General features: G+C 46.5%; 1 protein-coding gene across 1 annotated transcript in view; it reads left to right on the top strand.

The window, feature by feature from the left end:
• LOC140426708 (probable voltage-dependent R-type calcium channel subunit alpha-1E) overlaps positions 1 to 23,433 on the top strand; it is a 1,526,345-nt gene that overhangs the window by 1,498,760 nt on the left and 4,152 nt on the right. The window contains exons 45-47 of the mRNA XM_072511794.1: positions 1,310 to 1,414; positions 3,500 to 3,668; positions 21,681 to 21,874. Coding sequence (XP_072367895.1) covers positions 1,310 to 1,414; positions 3,500 to 3,668; positions 21,681 to 21,874 — 468 coding nt within the window. The remainder of the gene's footprint in view (positions 1 to 1,309; positions 1,415 to 3,499; positions 3,669 to 21,680; positions 21,875 to 23,433) is intronic.

The following is a 23,433-nucleotide window of genomic DNA, read 5'->3' as shown; positions in this document are numbered from 1 at the left end:
GCCATGCTGACTATCCCTGATCATATTATTCCTATCTAGATGATTATAAATCTTGTCTCTTATAATCCCCTCCAAGACTTTACCCACTACAGACGTGAGGCTCACCGGTCTATAGTTGCCGGGGTTGTCTCTGCTCCCCTTTTTGAACAAAGGGACCACATTTGCTATCCTCCAGTCCTCTGGCACTATTCCTGTAGCCAATGATGACATAAAAATCAAAGCCAATGGTCCAGCAATCTCTTCCCTGGCCTCCCAGAGAATCCTAGGATAAATCCCATCAGGTCCCGGGGACTTATCTATTTTCAGCCTGTCCAGAATTGCCAACACCTCTTCCCTACGTACCTCAATGCCATCTAATCTATTTACCTGGAGCTCAGCATTCTCCTCCACAACATTATCTTTTTCCTGAGTGAATACTGACGAAAAATATTCATTTAGTATCTCGCCTATCTCTTCAGACTCTACACACAACTTCCCATCCCTGTCCTTGACTGGTCCTACTCTTTCCCTAGTCATTTGCTTATTCCTGACATACCTATAGACAGCTTTTGGGTTTTCCTTGATCCTCCCTGCCAAATACTTCTCATGTCCCCTCCTTGCTCGTCTTAGCTCTCTCTTTAGATCCTTCCTCGCTACCTTGTAACTATCCATCGCCCCAACTGAAACTTCACACCTCATCTTCACATAGGCCTCCTTCTTCCTCTTAACAAGAGATTCCACTTCTTTGGTAAACCACGGTTCCCTCGCTCGGCACCTTCCTCCCTGCCTGACCGGTACATACTTATCAAGAACACGCAGTAGCTGATCCTTGAACAAGCTCCACTTATCCAGTGTGCCCAACACTTGCAGCCTACTTCTCCACCTTATCCCCCCCAAGTCACGTCTAATGGCATCATAATTTCCCTTCCCCCAGCTATAACTCTTGCCCTGCGGTATATACTTATCCCTTTCCATCCTTAACGTAAACGTCACCGAATTGTGGTCACTGTCCCCAAAGTGCTCACCTACCTCCAAATCCAACACCTGGCCTGGTTCATTACCCAAAACCAAATCCAGTGTTGGTGCAGACCCGATGGGCCAATGGCCTCTTCTGCACTGTGTGATTCTGTAAAATGTTTGCATAGGAATTTTCACAATATAATAGGGATTTTCAGTTATAACTTGAATGAAAATCATGACAAAAGGAAAAAGCTTTGTGGTCAGAATGTGTATTACAAAAAAAGATTTCAAAATATAACATCTAGTTATCTAATTAATGAGGTATATTACATTAATTAGACTGTGGATCTTCTTGATTTGTGATGTACAGGAACTAGAAAAAGGCAAACTGGAGTATCCTCACAACAGCCATTATCTCCCCATTGAAACTCAAGGGCGGGCTGTGTCCATGCCCCGACTCGAGATAGAGTCCGAGGTAAATTATATTTGCTCTTTTATCTAAGTCTCAATGGCTGTTTTTTTTCTCCAGTTCCTACAGAGATGTAAAGGAATTTCTCCAAAGCCATCCCCTCAATCCCTACACTATTAAATTCATGAACCCATTTGTCTCTGACTTCACAACCTGAGGAAATTCTCTCTCCCACTCTCTATCAAAACTATTCATAATTTTTCAAAGTACCATCACTGCTCTCCTTTACCTTCTCTGCTCCAGTGGAATAACCCTGGAAGCCCTGGAATAACCCTTGTTAATCTATGCTCTCTGTGCTTCTGTTACCCATTCTATACTGGCACACTCAAAACTAATGTTTCGTATTCGGGCAGCATGGTAGCATTGTGGATAGCACAATTGCTTCACAGCTCCAGGGTCCCAGGTTCGATTCCGGCTTGGGTCACTGTCTGTGTGGGGTCTGCACATCCTCCCTGTGTGTGCGTGGGTTTTCTCCGGATGCTCCGGTTTCCTCCCACAGTCCAAAGATGTGCAGGTTAGGTGGATTGGCCATGATAAATTAGTGTCCAAAATTGCCCTTAGTGTTGGGTGGAGTTACTGGGATATGGGGATAGGGTGGAGGTGTTGACCTTGGGTAGGGTGCTCTTTCCAAGAGCCGGTGCTGACTCGATGGGCCGAATGGCCTCCTTCTGCACTGTAAATTCTATGTATTGATCAGAGCGGCGGCAATAGCGCAGGTTCAATTCTCGTACCAGCTGAGGTTATTCATGAAGGCCCGCCTTCTCAATCTTACCCCTTGCCTAAGGTGTGGTGATCCTCCGGTTCAATCATCACCAGTCAGCTCTCTCTCAAAGGAGAACGCAGCCAATGGTCATCTGGGACTATGGCGGCATTTTTATTTCTCCACTCTTGTAGCTCTGGGCCCCTATGTGTAATACCCAAAAGCCCAATGACCATTTTTAATGGCTTTACTCGCAAGTACTCAGTTTGAATCCCTACCTCTCTCTCTTGTCACTAAGACATTCATCCAGCTAACAGCAGTTTACTTCACTAAATTCTCTGAATTTGGTTTAGAACGGAACCTGAACGGGCTAAGGATTGTTCTCATATTGCATCTGTTGGGACGTTAGGATCGGTGTCACTTGGTGTTGGGTTGGCCTGAGGTGGAATTAACTTGGCTTTTTCTGTATCAAACTGCATTACGTGTTCAAAATGTTTTTAAACTTTGAAAGCCAAAAAATGGTCCGTGGAGCACAGTGCAGTGTCAGTCAGGTTGTGAAGAGTAGAAGAAAAAATGTGATGATTTATAGTGTAAAGTGGGAACATCTTTGGGCTGTGGTTCCCAGAAGATGCGAAGATTGAGGAAAGATAATGGCTCTTTGAAAGAATTGGGTGGGAATAGGAGCTAATGAAATAATCTTTGACGTAACACATTTGAGATGCAGAGAGAGTTGGGCGGGAGTAATCCTCAATAATTATCATAGAATCCCTATAGTGCAAAAGGAGGCTACTCAGCCCATCGAGTCTGCACAGACCCTCCAAAAGAACAACCCACCTAGCCACACTCCTCCACCCACCCTGCCCTATCCCCCTAAACTAAACTGCACATCCCTGGACACTAAGGGGCAATTTAACATGGCCAATCCACTTAACCTGTGCATCTGTGGACTCTGGGAGGAAACAGGAGCACCTGGAGGAAACCTGCGCAGACATGGGTAGAAGGTGGAAACTCCACACAGACAAGGCTGGAATTGAACCGGGGTTCCTGGCACTGTGAGGCAGCAGTGCTAACCACTGTGCCACCATGCCGCCAGATTAGTATCAAAAGAGATCCCAGTCAGAATCAAAAGGTACTGTACCCCCGAATTATAAGAATATTGGTTATTAAATTGGTTATTTTGGGGATAGGGTGGAAGTGAGGGCTTCAGTGGGTCGGTGCAGACGCGATGGGCTGAATGGCCTCCTTCTGCACTGTATGTTCTATGTACGTTCTAAAATGCCTTGTGTTAGCATTGAAATTACAGATGCTCTACTAATTGTTCTTTTCTGGTGCACATACGTTACTCATGTGACTCGAGGTTTATATATTTGTTCCTCCCTGTATCCTGACAGTCAACTGAAGACACAAGTCCAATGAAACGCTCACTCTCTACATATGCAGGCCATCATTCAAGTGGCAGCTGGCTCAATGAGTACTCGCTGGAGAGAGCCGGCCCAGAGGATATCTACCAAAAACGGGGCCGCAGACCTGCAAGGTCATCCAGCAGGTCTTCAACTGCAGGTAACCACTGAGGCTGTGTGAGGGTTAAAATATTGATACTTCATCAGCTGTCATAGCAGTGGGGGTATGATTGGGTAGCAGTCCAATCTCACCTTCATGCTCAGGTAGTTGTTGAGCCCTGTTTCTAGTCACTGAGCTGCTCATGTCAGCCCTGTTCATTTCCCTGCTTATTGTAATCAATACGGAGTCCTGAAAAGGTGAGTCAAAAATAGTTCATTACCTAGTCACAGCTAGGGAATACAACAACTAACCAACAATCCTATTCGCTAGAACACTAGAACAACAGGGTAGTCGTTATGGGGGACTTTAACTTTCCAAATATTGACTGGAAACGCTATAGTTCGAGTACTTTAGACGGGTCCGTTTTTGTCCAATGTGTGCAGGAGGGTTTCCTGACACAATATGTAGAGAGACCAACGAGAGGCGAGGCCGTATTGGATTTGGTACTGGGTAATGAACCAGGACAGGTGTTAGATTTGGAGGTAGGTGAGCACTTTGGTGATAGTGACCACAATTCGATTACATTTACTTTAGTGATGGAAAGGGATAGGTGTATACCGCAGGGCAAGAGTTATATCTGGGGGAAAGGCAATTATGATGCGATGAGGCAAGACTTAGGATGCATCGGATGGAGAGAAAAACTGCAGTGGATGGGCACAATGAAAATGTGGAGCTTGTTCAAGGAACATCCACTGCGTGTCCTTGATAAGTATGTACCTGTCAGGCAGGGAGGAAGTGGTCAAGCAAGGGAACCGTAGTTTACTAAGGCAGTCGAAACACTTGTCAAGAGGAAGAAGGAGGCTTATGCAAAGATGAGACATGAAGGCTAAGTTAGGGCACTCGAGAGTTACAAGTTAGAACAAACAAAGGACAAAGAAATGTACAGCACAGGAACAGGCCCTCCAAGCCCGTGCCGACCATGCTGCCCGACTAAACTACAATCTACTACACTTCCTGGGTCCGTATCCTTCTATTCCCATCCTATTCATATATTTGTCAAGATGCCCCTTAAATGTCCCTATCGTCCCTGCTTCCACTACCTCCTCCGGTAGCGAGTTCCAGGCACCCACTACCCTCTGCGTAAAAAACTTGCCTCGTACATCTACTCTAAACCTTGCCCCTCTCACCTTAAACCTATGCCCCCTAGTAATTGACCCCTCTACCCTGGGGAAAAGCCTCTGACTATCCACTCTGTCTATGCCCCTCATAATTTTGTATACCTCTATCAGGTCTCCCCTCAACCTCCTTCGTTCCAGTGAGAACAAACCGAGTTTATTCAACCGCTCCTCATAGCTAATGCCCTCCATACCAGGCAACATTCTGGTAAAGTTAGCGAGGAAGGACCTAAAGAGAGAGCTAAGAAGAGCCAGGAGGGGTCTTGAGAAGTCTTTGGCAGGTAGGATCAAGGATAACCCTAAAGCTTTCTATAGATATGTCAGGAATAAAAGAATGACTAGGGTAAGAGTAGGGCCAGTCAAGGACAGTAGTGGGAAGTTGTGCTTGGAGTCCGAGGAGATAGGAGAGGTGCTAAAGGAATATTTTTCGTCAGTATTCACACAGGAAAAAGACAATGTTGTTGAGGAGAATACTGAGATTCAGGCTACTAGACTAGAAGGGCTTGAGGTTCATACGGAGGAGGTGTTAACAATTCTGGAAAGCGTGAAAATAGATAAGTCCCCTGGGCCAGATGGGATTTATCCTAGGATTCTCTGGGAAGCTAGGGAGGAGATTGCTGAGCCTTTGTCTTTGATTTTTAAGCCATCTTTGTCTACAGGAATAGTGCCAGAAGACTGGAGGATAGCAAATGTTGTCCCCTTGTTCAAGAAGAGGAGTAGAGACAACCCTGGTAACTATAGGCCAGTGAGCGTTACTTCTGTTGTAGGCAAAATCTTGGAAAGGTTTATAAGAGATAGGGTGTATAATCATCTGGAAAAGAATAATTTGATTAGAGATAGTCAACACGGTTTTGTGAAGGGTAGGTTGTGCCTCACAAACCTTATTGAGTTCTTTGAGAAGGTGACCAAACAGGTGGATGAGGGTAAAGCAGTTGATGTGGTGTATATGGATTTCAGTAAAGCGTTTGATAAAGTTCCCCACGGTAGGCTACTGCAGAAAATATGGAAGCATGGGATTCAGGGAGATTTAGCAGTTTGGATCAGAAATTGGCTAGCTGGAAGAAGACAAAGGGTGGTGGTTGATGGGAAGTGTTCAGACTGGAGTCCAGTTACTAGTGGTGTACCACAAGGATCTGTTTTGGGGCCACTGCTGTTTGTCATTTTTATAAATGACCTGGAGAAGGGCGTATAAGGATGGGTGAGTAAATTTGCAGATGACACTAAAGTCGGTGGAGTTGTGGACAATGCGGAAGGATGTTACAAGTTACAGAGGGACATAGATAAGCTGCAGCGCTGGGCTGAGAGGTGGCAAATGGAGTTTAATGCAGAAAAGTGTGAGGTGATTCATTTTGGAAAGAATAACAGGAAGACAGAGTACTGGGCTAATGGTAAGATTCTTGGCAGTGTGGATGAGCAGAGCGATCTCGGTGTCCATGTACATAGATGCCTGAAAGTTGCCACTCAGGTTGAGAGGGTTGTTAAGAAGGCGTACGGTGTGTTAGCTTTTATTGGTAGAGGGATTGAGTTTCGGAGCCATGAGGTCATGTTGCAGCTGTACAAAACTCTGGTGATGGCCGCATTTGGAGTATTGCGTGCAATTCTGGTCGCCGCATTATAGGAAGGATGTGGAAGCATTGTAAAGGGTGCAGAGGAGATTTACCAGAATGTTGCCTGGTATGGAGGGAAGATCTTATGAGGAAAGGCTGAGGGACTTGAGGCTGTTTTCGTCAGAGAGAAGAAGGTTAAGAGGTGACTTAATTGAGGCATACAAGATGATCAGAGGATTGGATAGGGTGGACAGTGAGAGCCTTTTTCCTCGGATGGTGATGTCTAGCACGAGGGGACATAGCTTTAAATTGAGGGGAGATAGATATAGGACAGATGTCAGAGGTAGGGTCTTTACTCAGAGAGTAGTAAGGGTGTGGAATGCCCTGCCTGCAACAGTAGTGGACTCGCCAACACTAAGGGTATTCAAATGGTCATTGGATAGACATATGGACGATAAGGGAATAGTGTAGATGGGCTTTAGAGTGGTTTCACAGGTCGGCGCAACATCGAGGGCTGAAGGGCCTGGACTGCGCTGTATTGTTCTATGTTCTATGTTCTACAGGCACGGATGACGGCAGACGATGTGATGTCGTGCAAACGTACCACCTCCGGGTAGTTTGAAAAATAGTCTACAATCAGAACACAGTCCCTGCCCAGCGCGTGGAACAGGTCGATGCCGACCTTGGACCAAGGGGGCATGACCAACTCATGGGGCTGTAGGGTCTCACCTGGTTGGGCCGGCTGTGACCGCTGACAGGTGGGACAGTTGAGCACTGTGTTGGCGATGTCGTCATTGATGCCGGGCCAGTACACTGCCTCTCTGGCCCGTCGGCGGCACTTCTCCACGCCAAGATGGCCCTCGTTTAGCTGTTCCAAGACGAACTGGCGCATGCTGTGCGTGATAACAATGCGGTCCAGCTTCAGGAGGACACCATCGACTACCGCCAGATCGTCTCTGATGTTGTAGAACTGCAGGCATCGGCTCTTGAGCCACCTGTCTGTTAGGTGGCACGTGACACGCTGTAGCAGGGGGTCAGCCGCAGTCTCGCGGCGAATGTGGACGAGGCATTCATCCGTGGCCGGTAGATTGGAGGCCACGAAGGCCACATGGGCGTCAACCTGGCAGACGAATCCCGCTGGGTCACATGGGGTGTTGACTGCCCTGGACAGAGCGTCGGCTAGGATCAGGTCTTTGCCTGGGGTGTATACGAGCTGAAAGTCGTATCGCCGGAGTTTGAGCAGAATGCGCTGGAGGTGAGGCGTCATGTCGCTCAAGTCTTTTTGTATTATATTGACCAGCGGGCGATGGTCGGTCTCGACGGTGAGTTGGGGAAGGCCGTACATATAATCATGAAATTTGACGACACCGGTCAACAGGCCCAGGCACTCCTTTTCTATCTGCACAAAGCGCTGTTCCGTGGGGGTCATGGCGCATGACGCATTTGCAACGGGGGCCCATGATGAGGCCTCATCGCGCTGCAGGAGCACTGCCCCAATGTCAGATTGGCTGGCATCGGTCGAAATTTTTGTCTCTTTCGCTGGATCAAAAAAGGACAATACCGGGGCCGTGGTAAGTTTGGTTTTAAGTTCTGTCCATTCGCTTTCATGGGCAGGAAGCCATTGGAAGTCTGTCATCTTCCTGACCAGGTTCCTGAGAGCTGTGGTATGAGAGGCGAGGTTAGGGATGAAGTTCCCTCGGAAGTTGACCATGCCCAGAAAACGGAGGACCGCCTTCTTGTCCTCTGGCTTTTTCATGGCTGTGATGGCAGCTACCTTGTCCACAGTCGGCCGCACACCCAACTGGGAGATGTGGTCCCCTAGGAACTTGAGTTCCGTCTGGCCGAAGGAGCATTTGGCTCTGTTGAGGCGTAGGCCCTTCTCCCTTATGCATTTGAACACGTGCTGGAGGCGACTGATATGCTCCTGCGGGATGATGGACCAAATGATTATGTCATCAACACAGACGCAAACACCTTCAATGCCTTCCATCATTTGTTCCATGATCCTGTGGAATACTTCTGATGCTGATATGATCCCAAACGGCATCCTGTTACAACAATATCTGCCAAAAGGGATGTTAAAGGTACAGAGTTTCCTACTGGATCTGTCTAGTTGAATTTGCCAGAATCCTTTCGATGCATCAGGTTTGGTGAAGAGCTAGGCCCGAGCCATCTCGCATGTGATCTCTTCGCGCTTGGGGATTGGGTAATGCTCCCTCATTATGTTGCGATTCAGATCCTTTGGATCAATGCAGATTCTGAGCTCGCCGGAAGGCTTCTTTACGCCCACCATGGAACTGACCCAGTCGGTTGGTTCCGTAACTCTGGAGATTACTCCTTGGTCTTGGAGGTCCTGCAGCTGCTGCTTGAGGTGGTCCTTGAGGGGTGCTGGGACTCTACGAGGCGCATGCACCACAGGCGTGGCGTTCTGTTTGAGTATGATCTTTCATAGAATTTACAGTGCAGAAGGAGGCCATTCGGCCCATCGAGTCTGCACCAGCTCTTGGAAAGAGCACCCTACCCAAGGTCCACACCTCCACCCTAGCCCCATAACCCAGTAACCCCACCCAACACTAAGTGCAATTTTGGACACTATGGGCAATTTAGCATGGCCAATCCACCTAACCCGCACATCTTTGGACTGTGGGAGGAAACCGGAGCACCTGGAGGAAACCCACGCACACACGGGGAGAATGTGCAGACTCCGCACAGACAGTGAACCAAGCCGGGAATCGAACCTGAGACCCTGGAGCTGTGAAGCAATTGTGCCATCCACAATGCTACCGTGCTGCGTGTAAGTATATGGGAGCGTGCCCATGACTTCGAAGACGTCGCGGTGCTGGTCGATGATGGCATACGATGAATCGTATTTGGGAGCGGTTGACCGTCAGGGTGGCACACCACTCATCGTCTGGATTGATGCGGTATACCGACAACGGCTGGTGTCTTTGCTTCGGGGACAGCCTGTTTTTCGTTACGACACCGATTCGAAAAGGTGCCTTCGGGTCCTCGGTGTCACTGCTGTGTGGGAGGTCGGAATCGGACTCGGTGACCGTGGGTTGAATTGCCCGAACATTCCTGCGAGGCTGGCTGAAGCGATATGAATTGGAAGGCTGAGCTGCTCGACAGCAGGCAGCATAGTGGCCAAGTCTTCCACATCGTAGGCATTGTCAAGATTTTACGGGGCATTGCCGCTTTAAATGGGCGGAGCCACAGTTGCCGCACGTCGTGACATCAGCACGTTCGCTGCGCCACCGCGCATGCGTGGTGCGGTCCTGCGTGGTGCGCGCCTACGCATTACGTTCCTCCATGACGCCGTCCCCCAGTTTGGTGCATACAAGTGCGGGAGAGCGGGAAAAGCACGCGAAATGGTCGCCCTCATCCAGGCTGAGGCCCTGGAGGTGTTCAATCACTTGGACCCGTTCCGCCTCGTGGAGACCTTGCCGCGCCGTTTCAGCCACTTGTATATGGGAGTACCGACTGGAGGCATTTTCATGTAGGACACAGGTCTCGATGGCGGTCGCTAGGGTGAGTTGCTTTACGTTGAGGAGCTGCTGACGCAGGGGGTCCGACTGAACACCGAAAACGATCTGGTCACGTATCATGGAGTCGGAGGTGGGCCCGTAGCTGCAAGATTGCGCAAGGATGCGGAGGTGCATTAAAAAGGATTCATCCTTACCCTGCAAACGCTGCTGGAACACGTAGCGTTCAAAACTTTCATTCACCTCTACGCTGCAGTGAGTGTCAAATTTGAGGAGAACCGTCTTGAACTTCGTCTTGTCTTCGTCATCTGCAAAGGTGAGAGAGTTGAAAATATGGGTGGCATGGTCCCCGGCCGTGGAGAGGAGAAGAGCAATCTTTCTGGTGTGAGGCGCCCTATCTGTCCGTGGCTTCGAGGTAGAGCTGGAAGCGCTGTTTGAAAATCTTCCAGTTGGCCCCGAGGTTGCCGGCGATGCGGAGCGGCGGCGGCGGGCTAATGTTGTCCATGTTGCAGAACGACGGAATGCTGGCGGAAGGCAGATCACTTGCAGGTAGGTCTAAGAAGTGCTAGTATGCAACCAATCCTGGTATCATGATGTGTTGGGTGTTCTGGATCACATACAGGTCACCAACACTATTTTATTAAAAGGTTAACTATTTAAACATACTTGAACTGTGGGTAAATGCGATACCAGCTTTAACTAAAGACCTTTGCCTTGTCCTAACCAGTTGATGCACTCAGCATATGGTGAATGTCTGTGTTGCAGGCTGTGAGCTCTGTGCTCCTAGCTAGCTGCTACTCGAATGAGCGGGAACTCTGATGTCTCCTGTCTTTATCATGCGTGTGCTCTCACTGGTGATTGGCTGCGCTGTTGTGTATGTTGATTGGTCCCACTGTGTGTCCATCAGTGTGTGTCTGCACCATGATATACTGGTGTATATTATGACACCCCCTTACTGTCTTTTGTTTCTCTCCCTGTTTTACTACCTTCCGACTTCCTGCATTGGTTCTCATCCCCCTGCCACATTAGTTTAAACACTCCCCAACCGCTTGAGCAAATAGCCCCAGTAGGACATCAGTTCCAGTCCTGCCCAGGTGTAACCCGTCCAGTTTGTATAGTCCCACCTCCCCCAGAACCGGTCCCAATGCCCCAGAAATCTTAAACCCTCCCCCTGACACCATCCCTTCAGCCACGTATTCACCCTACATATCCGGTCATCCTCTGACCAGCACGTGGCACCGGTAATAATCCTGAGATCACTACCTTCAAGGTCCGATTTCTTAACTTCCTTCCTAGCTCCCTGTATTCTGCTTTTAGGACCTCATCCCTTTTTTTTACCTATGTCGTTTGTACCTATGTGTACCATGACCACTGGCTGTTCACCCTCCCCCTCCAGAATGTCCTGTACCCGCTCCGAGACATCCTTGACCCTAGCACCAGGGAGGCAACACACCATCCTGGAGTCTCGTTTGCGCCACAGAAATGCCTGTCTGTTCCCCTTACAATTGAATCCCCTATAACTATCACACTGTCACACTTATCACCCCTCCCCTCTGCAGCAGAACCAACCGTGGTGCCACGAGTTTGGCTGTTGCTGTTTTCCCCTGAGAGGCCATTCCCCTCAACAGTATCCAAAACGGTAAATCTGTTCTGCAGGGAAATAACCACAGGAGATTCCTGCACTACCTGCCTCGCTCTCTTGATCTGTCTGGTGGCCACCCATTCCCTTCCTGCCTGCAGAGTCTGAGCCTGCGGTGTGACCACCTCTCTATCCAAGGATGTCTCAGAGCGGGTACAGGACATTCTGGAGGGGGAGGGTGAACAGCCAGTGGTCATGGTACACATCGGTACAAATGAGATAGGTTAAAAAAAAAGGGATGAGGTCCTAAAAGCAGAATACAGGGAGCTCTCCGACTCGGGAATGCTCCACAGTGTCTCCAGCTGCTGCCCTAGATCCGAAACTCGACACTTCCTGCACACATGCTGACCCTGGGGACTGGAACTGTCCCCAGCCTGTCACATGGAGCAAGAGGAGCAGATCACGCCTTGGAGCTGTCCTGCCATGATTTAGTCTCGTTCTTACAACTCGTTCTTTTCAAGTTTGGAGCAGTGATAGTCTCAACTGCTTTGGAGCAACTTTGTTGGGCTGGAGTTGAAGTTGTGATTTCAAATACTTGGACATCAACATCTGGTTCACTTGCTGCGCTCCTTCCTATTGTATTTTTCTTTCTTAACAGTCTGTCTTCCTTGGTCAGATACTGAGGGCTTATCCCTTTCCTTCCGGAGGGAATGTTTGCCCCATTCATTCATAGAGTGAACTCGGGTTTTCTTTTTCATCGAGATCCGCCATGTTCTTCCTGGAAGTTGAAGGTTTACCTCCCTTATGATTGTATCTTCCTCAGCTTTGAGCTTAGCCTGCAGTTTGGCTTGTAATGCTGCGCTCTGTTTCTTAATGTGCACTTGTGCCTCCCTGAATTTTGCCTTGGAGAGTTGGTGGTCACTTCACTCCTGCTCCAGATCTACTTCATATTGTATGTGTGATCTTGAAGCTGCAGGTTCATTACTGTAGTTTTTCCTGGTCTGGTGACACCAACAGTTTGACTCTGAAGTTCAAGCTTAACCTTGTGCTGTTGTACCTTCTCTATATCTTCTGTTATAAGGTTGCATTTTGTTTTATTTGGTTGAGCAATAATTGTTTATTAACAACAAATGACTATATAAATATATATCGGGTACAATACTGACTAGGTGCTATCTTCATGCCAACTTCTACCAGACTCACTACTACATTCTACGACTCCCATGTGAAATGGGCAGATTGTCTTAGGAAACATTGGACAGGTTAGGTTTGTATCCACTAGAGTTTAGAAGAGTAGGAGGTGACTTGATCGAAACCTTTAAGATCCTGAAGGGTATTGACAGGGTGGATGTGAAGAGATAAAAGCAAGTTACTGCGGATGCTGGAATCTGAAACCAAAGAGAAAATGCTGGAAAATCTCAACAGGTCTGGCAGCATCTGTAGGGAGAGAAAAGAGCTAACGTTTCGAGTCCAGATGACCGTTTGTCAAAGCTCATGGATGTGGATGTGAAGAGGATGTTTCCTCTTGTCAGATAATCGAGGTCACTGTTTAAAAATAAGGGGTCGCTCATTTAAGACAAAGGTGAGGACTCTTTTTTGTCTTGAAGGTCCTAAGTCTTTGCAACTCTCCTTCTGCAAAGGAAGTGGAGGCAGAGTCTTTGAATGTTCTTAAGGCAGAGCTAGATCGATTCTTGCTTAACAAATGGGTGAAAGATTATCGGAGATTGGCAGGAATGTGGGATTGTGGTTACAAAGGACAAAGAAAAGTACAGCACAGGAACAGGCCCTTCGGCCCTCCAAGCCTGTGCCGAACATGCTGCCCGACACTTCTGGAGTCCGTATCCCTCTGTTCCCATCCTATTCATGTATTTGTCAAGATGCCCCTTAAATGTCACTATCGTACCTGCTTCCACCACCTCTTCCAGCGGGTTCCAGGCAACCACTACCCTCTGTGTAAAAAAACTTCCCTCGCACATCTCCTCTAAACTTTGCCCCTCGCACCTTAAACCTATGTCCCCTAGTAATTGACCTCTCTACCCTGGGAAAAAGCTTCTGACTCTCCACTCTGTCCATGCCCCTCATAATTTTGTAGACCTCTATCAGGTCGCCCTCAACCTCTGTGGCTCCAGTGAGAATTAACCAAGTTTCTCCAACCTCTCCTCATAGCTAATGCCCTCCTTACCAGGCAACATTCTGGTAAACCTCCTCTGCACCCTCTCCAAAAGCCTCCACATCCTTCTGACCAGCCATGATCATATTCAATTGCAGTGCAGGCTCGAGGGGCCGAGTGACTTCCTCCTGCTCCTAATTCGCATGTTTGTATTTTCCTACGTGTGTTCACATGTGGCTCTCTAATTCATCGTGTGAGCGGTACTGTACCCCAGCTCCACATTAACATTTGCTGTCCCAGACAAGGAATTGCCCTTTCAATTGGAAAATTGTCAGTCACCCCATTATTTAAGAGAGGTAAGAGAGGAGAACTAGGAAAATGTATCTCTATTACTCTAACTCACCAAACCTCCTTCAATAGCACCTTCCAAACCCATGACCTCTACCACCTAGAATGACTAGCAGATACCTGTGAATACCACCACTTCCAAGCCACACATCATCCTGATTCGAAATATATCCGGCATTCATTCACTTTCATTCGATCAAAATCCTGTCACTCCCTCCTTACAGCACTGTGGGTGCACCTGCACCACACGGACTGCAGTGGTTCAAGAAGGCAGCTCACCACCACCTTCTCAAGGTCAGTTAAGAATGGGCAACACATGCGAGATTTGAAAGGGCTAGGCATGTTTAACTAAGCTGGTTAAGTTTTTAAAGAGGTCATAATGTAAATAGGGAAATATCCATGGATGTTATTCATATGAATTTCCAGAAGACATTTGAGAAGGTTTCACGTGACAGACTGTTAACAAAAATTGAATCTGAGGCATTTATTGACATGAAAGGCAGTTTGTTAGGAGATTGAAGGCAGAGAATGAGATAACAGGTATATAGTCAGAATGGAAACGTATAAACATAGAAAATAGGAGCAGCAGGAGGTCATTTGGCCTTTTGAGCCTGCTTCATCATTCATTATGATCATGGCTGATCATCCAACTCAACAGATCCTGTTCCCGCCTCCCCCCCCCCCCCCCCCCAATAATCTTTGATCCCTTTAGCTCCAGATGCTATATCTAACTTCTTCTTGAAAAATGCAATGTTTTGGCCTCAACTGCTTTCTGTGGTAACGGATTCCACAGGTCGACCTCTCTAGGTGAAGAAATTTCTCTTAATCTCAGGCCTAAATGGTCGACCCTGTATCATCAGACTGTCACCCCTGGTTCTGTACACCCCATCATCGGAAACATCCTTCTTGCATTTATCATGTCTAGTCCTGTTAGAATTTTATAGGTTTCTATGAGATCCCCCCTCATTCATCTAAACTCCAGCAAATATAATCCTAAACGACTCAATCTCTCCTCATACATCTATCCCGCCATCCAAGGAATCAATCTGGTAAACCTTTGCTGCACTCCCTCGATAGTAAGAACATCCTTCCTCAGATAGGGAGACCAAAACTGCACACAATACTCCAGGTGTGGCCTCACCAAGGCCATGTGTAATTGCAGCAAGACATCCCTGCTCCTGTTCTCGATTTCTCTCGCTATGAAAATCAACATACCATAGAACCTCACAATGCAGAAGGAGGCTATTCAGCTCAACAAGTTTGCACCCTCTGAAAGAGCACAGTACCTCGGCTCACTCCCCTGCCCTATCCCCGTTAGCCCACGAAACCGCACATCTTTGGATACCATTGGGCAATTTAGCATGGCCAATACACCTAACCTGCATTCCTTTGGAATGTGGGAGGAAACCGGAGCACCCGGAGGAAACCCACACAGACAAGGGGAGAACACACAAACTCCACACCGACAGTCATCCAAGGCCAGAGTCATAACCAAGTCCCTGCCGCTGTGAGGTGGCAGTGCTAACCAGTGTGCCACCAATGCGATCCCATATCCCATTTACCTTCTTTCCCGCCTGCTGCACCTGCGTGCTTACCTTCAGTGACCCGTGTACGAGGACACCCAGGTCTCATTGCACATTCCCCTCTCTCAATTTATTGCCATTCAGATAATAATTTACCTTCCTATTTTTACTACCAAAGTGGATAGCCTCACATTTATCCACATTATACTGCATCTGCCATGCATTTGCCCACTCATTCAACTTGTCCAAATCACACGGAAACATCTCTGCATCCTCTTCACAGCTCACCCTTCCATCCACTTTGTGTCATCTGCAAATCTGGAGGTATTACATTTAGTTCCCTCATCTGAACACTCATTAATATATATTGTGAACAGATCCCTGTGGTACCCCACTAGTCACTGCCTGCCATTCAGAAAAAAACTCATTTATTCCTACTCTTTGTTTCCTATCTGCCAACCCATTTTCTATCCATTTTTATACACCAGCCCCCAATCCCATGCACTTTAATTTCACACACTAATCTCTTATGTGGGACTTTGTCGAAAACCTTAGAGTCATACAGGTATCCAGCACAGAAAAGACCTTTCAGCTCATCGTGCCTCCATCGGTCAAAATAAACCACCTTAAGGCACCAGGATTAAAAGGGTGGTACTTCTGATGGTGACCTTCTGAAAGTCCAAATAGACCACATCCATTGGCTCCCTCTTATCAACTCTACTAGTTACATCCTCAAAGAATTCCAGTAGATTTGTCAAGTATGATTTCCCTTTCGTAAATCCATACTAACTCTATCCAATCCTGCCACTATTTTTTACAATAGACACTAGACTTTTCCCCTCTACGGACGTCAGGCTGACTGGTCTATAATTCCCTGTTTTTTATCCATACCCATTTCCATCACTGTTAATTCATCCGCTTTATTGCGAATGCTTCACATGTTAAGGCAAGGTATGGCCATTTTTAACATTAATTGCCCATTCCCACTATGTTTCATTGAGGTCCTGGTTGAGTCTGGCTCTTGGTTTCTCTGCCTATAATTTTTCTTATTCCCCTTTTTGCCTTTTGTTTTTATCCTTGATTTCCCCCTCCTCTGACTCCTTCCATAGGTTCCCATCCCCTGCCCAATCAGTCCCCAATCACTCTCGCAAATAGTCCCCAGTCCTGCCCAGTTGTAACCCATTCAGTTTGTATTGGTCCCAATGCCCCAGACATCTGAAACCCTCCCTCACACCACCTCTTCAGCCACGTATTCAACCGATATATCCTACTATTTCTACTGACTAGCATGTGGCACTGGTAGTAATTCTGAGATCACTACCTTTGAGACTTACAGGGGTATATACTGAGGCCTCAGCTTTATCCATTCTCTTCTTGAATGCTCTTTGAGGTCGAAGTGACAATGTTCGTCATCTGGGTTGTTTGGTAGGGTTCTGATGGGTAGATATGTAACTGGTCGGGCCGATCAGGATCCCGAGGGTTCCCAATAGTACACACCACAAACGATTGAGATTTGGATGAGATATACTGATTCAGAATGTGGGGGAGACAGTGGTGTAGTGGTAATGTCAAAGGACTAGTAATTCCAGAGGCCAAGTCTGGGGACACAGGTTCAAATTCCACCATGGCAGCTGGTGGAATTTAAATTCAATTAATAAAACCTTTAATTAAAAGCTCGTCTCAGCAATAGTGACCATTGTTGAATCACATAAAAGACCATCTGGTTCACTAATATCCTTGAGGGAAGGAAATCTGCTGGCCTTAACTGGTTTGGCCTACGTGTGCCTTCAGACCCACTGTAATGCGGTCGGCTAGTAACTGCCTCTGAAATGGCCGGCCGAGACATTAGGGATGGGTAACAAAAGCTGGTGCTGCCTGCGACGCCCACATTCCAACAAAGAATACATTTTTTAAAGTTCCTCTCCTTGCGTTTTCTCTCTGTCTCATTGAGTTCCACACCTTGCCTTATTTTAAGCCCCCATACACTGCCAATATTTTATCCTCTCACTCGACTATGAAAATAGATACAAAGTACTCATATAACAAGTCTGTTACTTCCCTATTGTCCAATTTAGTCCACAATACCCCTTACTCTTTCTCCAAATCACGGAATCATAGAATTTACAGTGCAGAAGGAGGCCATTCGGTCCATTGAGTCTGCACCAGCCCTTGGAAAGAGCTCCCTACTTAAGCCTACCTTCAACCTATCCTCGTAACACAGTAACCCCACCTAATCTTTTGGACACTAAGGGCAATTTAGCATAGCCAATCCACCTAACCTGCACATCTTTGGACTGTGTATGTAACTATGTAAGTAAACCTGGTACTTTTACATAGATATATAGAAGATAGGAGCAGGAAGAGGCCTTATGGCCCTTCGAGCCTGCTCCGCCATTCATCACGATCATGGCTGATCATCCAACTCAATAGCCTAATCCAGCTTTCTCCCCTTAGCCTTTTATCCCATTCTCCCCAAGTGCTATACCCAGCCGCCTCTTGAATAGATTCAAAGTTTTAGCATCAACTACTTCCTGTGGCAATGAATTCCACAGGCTCACCACTCTTTGTGTGAAGAAATGTCTCCTTATCTCTGTCCGAAATGGTTTACCGTGAATCCTCAGACTGTGACCCCTGGTTCTGGACTCACCCAGCATTGGTAACATCTTCCCTGCATCTACCCTGTCTAGTCCTGTTAGAATTTTATAAGTCTCTATGAGATCCCCCCCTCATTCTTCTCAACTCGACCGAGAACAATCTCAACCTAGTCAATCTCTCCTCATATGACAGTTCCGCCATCCATGGAATCAGTCTGGTAAACCTTCGTTGCACTCCCTCTGGAGCAAGAACATCCTTCCTCAGAGAAGGAGACCAAAACTGCACACAATTCTCCAGGTGTGGCCTCACCAAGGCCCTGTTCAATTGCAGCAACACATCCTTGCTTCTATATCAAAACCTCTCGCAATGAAGGTGATAGAAATTGACTATTCTAGTCAGATATAAGAGGTTTAAATGAGAACTTATTCAGTGTAACTATAGCTGGGAATCAGCTAAGGGTTAATCCAGATAACACTCTCAAATTTCTTTCTCAGGTTTTACATTTTGCAAACAGCTTGAAACTGCGAGGTCATTGATGTCCACAAGCTAAAAGGCCCCATTGTTATACAGTAAAGAACTGGTAGTTCCGTCTCTATAGTAACAGCCAATCTAGGGCTGGTAATTTCTTAGCGAAAACTGTGTTTCACCAATAATATCTAGATGCAGGTGTGGATAAGTTGGAAAATTGGCAGGCGATGGAATGAGAAATTAGCACCAATATATTTAAATACATATATCTCTTAAATTGATGGACAGACACTTTGGCCGAATTGAGTGAATTATAAATTAGTTAAAGCCAATCAGAGATGTAAAAAGGTGAGCCCTTAAGATAATAATCTCCTTAAGAGTAACTTGCCCAGGATGGAAAAACTCATTCCGGAATCAATCTATCTCTTTCTGAAAACTATTTCCTTGCTGCTTGCTTTTAGATCATAGAATTTACAGTGCAGAAGGAGGCCATTCGGTCCATCGAGTCTGCACTGGCTCTTGGAAAGTGCACCCTACCCAAACCCACACCTCCACCCTATCCTGTAACCCAGCAACTCTACCCAACACTAAGGGCAATTTTGGACACTAAGGGCAATTTAGCATGGCCAATCCACCTAACCTGCACACCTTTGGACTGTGGGAGGAAACCGGAGCACCCGGAGGAAACCCACGCACACATTGGGAGAATGTACAGACTCCGCACAGACAGTGCCCCAAGCCGGGAATCGAAACTGGAACCCTGGAGCTGTGAAGCAATTGTGCTAACCACTATGCTAACGTGCTGCAAATTCCCGGCTAATTCGCCATCTTTCTTTTGTTTAAATCACTTAGTCATTTTATACTGTGTATTATGGGTTGAAGAAATTACCACAATTTGTAATTGTATTTTAAACTCAGCTACTGTATTTGCTAAAGACAATAAATCTGACTAGCTTGCTAAAGGACTAGTCGGAACTCTCTAAATGTTGTATTGAAAATAAAGTTAACAGTGGGCACTACAGCTGACTAATAAAGTTACAGTGGACTTTGCCAAAAAGCACAGACTTGACCTCTGTTATTTGGGAACTGAGAAAGGATAACGGATATCCAGGGTTCCGAATAGACACAGAGATCCAACATACCATTGGCCTTCTTTACCGCCTGCTGCACATGCATGCTTACCTTCAGCAAATGACACCCAGGTCCCACTGCACACTCCCCTCTCCCAATTTACAACCATTCAGGCAGTAATCTGCCTTCCTGTTTTTGCTTCCAAAGTGAATAACCTCACACTTATCCAAATTATATTGCATCTGCCATTGATTTGCCCACTCGCCCAACCTGTCCAGATCATGCTGTAGGATCCCTGCACCCTCGTCACAATTCACCCTAAACTTCGAGATGTTACATTTTGTTCCCTCATCCAAATCATTAAGAGATATTGTGAATAGCTGGGGTCCCAGCACCGATCCCTGTGATACCCCACTAGTTACTGCATGCCAGTTTGAAAAGGACCCATTAATCCCTACTCTTTGTTTCCTCTCTGCCAACCCGTTTTCTATCCACCTCAATACATTTCCTCCAATCCCATGCGCTTTAATTTTGCACAATAATCTCTTATGCGGTCTGTACTGGTACAGTACTGTACTGTATGTCAACTGTACTGGTTACATCTTCAAAGAATTCCAACAGATTTGTCAAGCATGATTTTCCTTCATAAACCCATGCTGACTGACTGATCCTGCCACTGCTTTCTAAATGTTCTGCTATAAAGTCCTTGATAATAGATTCAAGAATTTTTAGGTTTGATATTCCTTGCATTTTTTCATACTCTTAGCTTTACTTATTTTTACCCATAAAAGGCAGCACGGTAGCACAGTGGGTAGCACTGTTGCTTAACAGCTCCTAGGTCCCAGGTTCGATTCCCGGCTTGGGTTACTGTCTGTGTGGAGTCTGCACGTTCTCCCTGTTTCTGCATGAGTTTCCTCCCGGTGCTCTGGTTTCCTCCCACAAGTCCCAAAGACGTGCTGTTAGGTAATTTGGACATTCTAAATTCTCCCTCAGTGTACCCGAACAGGCGCCGGAATGTGGCGACTAGTAACTTAATTGCAGTGTTAATGTAAGCCTACTTGTGACAATAAAGATTATTATTATTATTATTTCCAATCTCTTATTTATTTCTTGGTATCCATTTCTAGTTTTCTCAGTTCTTCCAGCATGCAAGATTTCAATTTCACTTTGCATTTCTATTGCTGCTTAACTCATTTATTGATCATAGCTGCACAAGTAAAGCTCTTGCATTTTAGGATTACATACGGGTTTATCTCAAATACTGCTTTGAACATTTTACACTATTTGTCTCTGATGTATCCATTAATTCAGTTCAACTTACTGTGGTTAACTCATCTCTCATTGCTTCAAAACTTATCATATTTGCATTTATAATTTTGGTTTCATAGAATCATAGAATTTACAGTGCAGAAGGAGGCCATTCGGCCCATCGAGTCTGCACCAGCTCTTGGAAAGAGCACTCTCTCTAAGCCCACACCTCTATCCTATCCCCATAACCCAGTAACCCCACCCAACACTCAGGGCAATTTTGGACACTAAGGGCAATTTATCATGGCCAATCCACCTAACCTGCATATCTTTGGACTGTGGGAGGAAACCGGAGCACCCGGAGAAAACCCACGCACACACGGGGAGAACGTTCAGACTCTGCACAGGCAGTGACCCAAGCCAGGAATTGAACCTGGGACCCTGGAGCTGTGAAGCAATTGTGCTAACCAGTATGCTACCGTGCTGCCCCCAAGTTTGTAATTCTCTCCTTCTTCCCTTCAAACCAAACTTCAAAATTAAATTATGTTGTGATCACTATTTGCAAGATACTCCATAGAATTAAATTGGTAACTGGCCATAGGTTGTTACTCAGCATTAAACCTAATATGGCCTGTTACCATGCCAAATCCAAAAATTAGCCCAAATTATTTCAACATATCTGTTGCCTTTACGAGTTGAGCAGTTTTGATTCTCCCACGCCATGTGAAAATTAGTGGGAGTATTGCTGTCCTTTACCTCATCTATTGACCTGGCTGGGTTTAATGCTCTGGTATGCACAGATTTGGTTTGATTAAGCTATCTTTCTCTCTGTGCGTTTATCACCATCGCTATCACAGCATTAAAAAGCTGATCAAATTGTAAATGTTTGTGAAGTGTTCTCAGGCATGCATTTTCCGTTCTCACAGGGTTGCGAACTGGGGTCATCCCATACGCAGACAGTCTGGAAAGAGGTCGTTCCAGGGAAAGGAAACATTTGCTGTCACCTGATAGATCCCTGTGCAATTCAGCAGAACGTACTCAGTATCCGCAGCAACAGGCCCGGGATGAGAGGCTATCTCGGTCTCCTAGTCTAGGACGGTCGCACGACCACCGGGGACAGGTAGGCCCCAGGCTTGCACTCTTGGCTGACGGTTTCTGTGGGGACCAGAAATATGGGACCTTTGATACAAGGCTGGTGGAAGTGATGTTTGATGGAATTAGTTCACACATTGAATCTAAGTGTACTGTACCTCAGATCTAAATTAAACCGGCAACTAGTCTGACATGGACTAATCAAGAGTTAAACATGGACTTTTTCATTCACTGTCTGGGTGACAGTGATAGAATGCAATCCTCCATGGCTATGTGAAATATGCGATAATTTAATGAATGCAGACCTTGTTTGATCTCTGAAATGTGGCGTGATGTGTTTAGTTCAAGTTCCACCACTGAAAATATGGAAAATTTGAAGTTCAGATAGACCATTGTGCCTATGCTGGCTGAAAACGAGCAATTCCAATAATCATCTTTATTGTCACAAGTAGGCTTAGATTAACACTGCAATGAAGTTACTGTGAAAAGCCCTTAGTCGCCACACTCCGGCACCTGTTTGGGTACGAAGAGGGAGAATTCAGAATGTCCAAATTACCTAGCAAGCACGTCTTTCGGAATTTGTGGGAGGAATCCTGAGCACCCGGAGGAAACCCACGCAGACACAGGAAGAACGTGCAGACTCCACACAGACAGTGACCCAAATCGAGAGTCGAACCTGGGACCCTGGAGCTGTGAAGCAACAGTGCTACCCACTGTGCTACCATGTCACCCCACAATTCTTTCCTGATCGGGATTGCGATGGACAAGCTCTGACTGACATTTCCAGATAATGGGTAGTTTGACCAGGGGTGTCCTTAAGGAGATTTTTGGAGGCCTAGAAAACTTACAAATTTTTTAGACTGGTAAAGAGTTAAAGAGTCACAGACCCAATACAGAAGGAGGCCATTTAGCCCACATAGTCCATATTGGTTCCCAGTATTTATTTTCCTCAAGTTCCCATCTAATTTCTTTTCAAAATCATTCATCGTCTCCATATCTACCTCCCTCATGGGCAGCAAGTTCCAGTTCATTACCACTTGCTGTGAAAAAATGCTTCCTCACAATCTCACCTGTGTCTCTTACCCAAAACCTTCGATCTGTGACCCCACCCCCCTCTCATTGTACCATCAGCGAATGGGGAAGGTTTTTACTTATCTACCTTATTTAAATCTGTCATCCTCTTGTCCACCCCTATCAAATCTCCCCTCAATCTCCTTTACTCCAAAGAGAACAACCCCAGCTTCTCCAATCTAACCTTGTAACTAAAATATCTCGGGCGGGATTTTCCGCCGGCGGGATTCTCGTTTTGCCCTTGCCCGGGGGTTTCCCAACGGCGTGGAGCTGCCCCACAATGGGAAACCCCATTGACCGGCTGGCGTAACGGAGAATCCCGGCGGCGGGTCGGGGCAGAAATGTGGCACGGCAGGGCGGAGAATCCAGTCCCTCATCCCTGGAACGATTCTTGTAAATCTCCTCTGCACCCTCTCAAGGACCCTCAGTGTGGCCTAACCAGAGCTTTATAAAGGTCCAGAATAATTTTCCTGGTTTTGTACTCAATCCTCTATTTATGAAGCCCAAGTTTCTATC

This window comes from Scyliorhinus torazame, chromosome 7, assembly GCF_047496885.1.
Source record: "Scyliorhinus torazame isolate Kashiwa2021f chromosome 7, sScyTor2.1, whole genome shotgun sequence".
NCBI classification, from domain to species: Eukaryota; Metazoa; Chordata; class Chondrichthyes; order Carcharhiniformes; family Scyliorhinidae; genus Scyliorhinus; species Scyliorhinus torazame.
The sequence above is the reverse complement of the archived record's forward strand: the minus strand, read 5'-3'. Positions and strand labels throughout refer to the sequence as shown.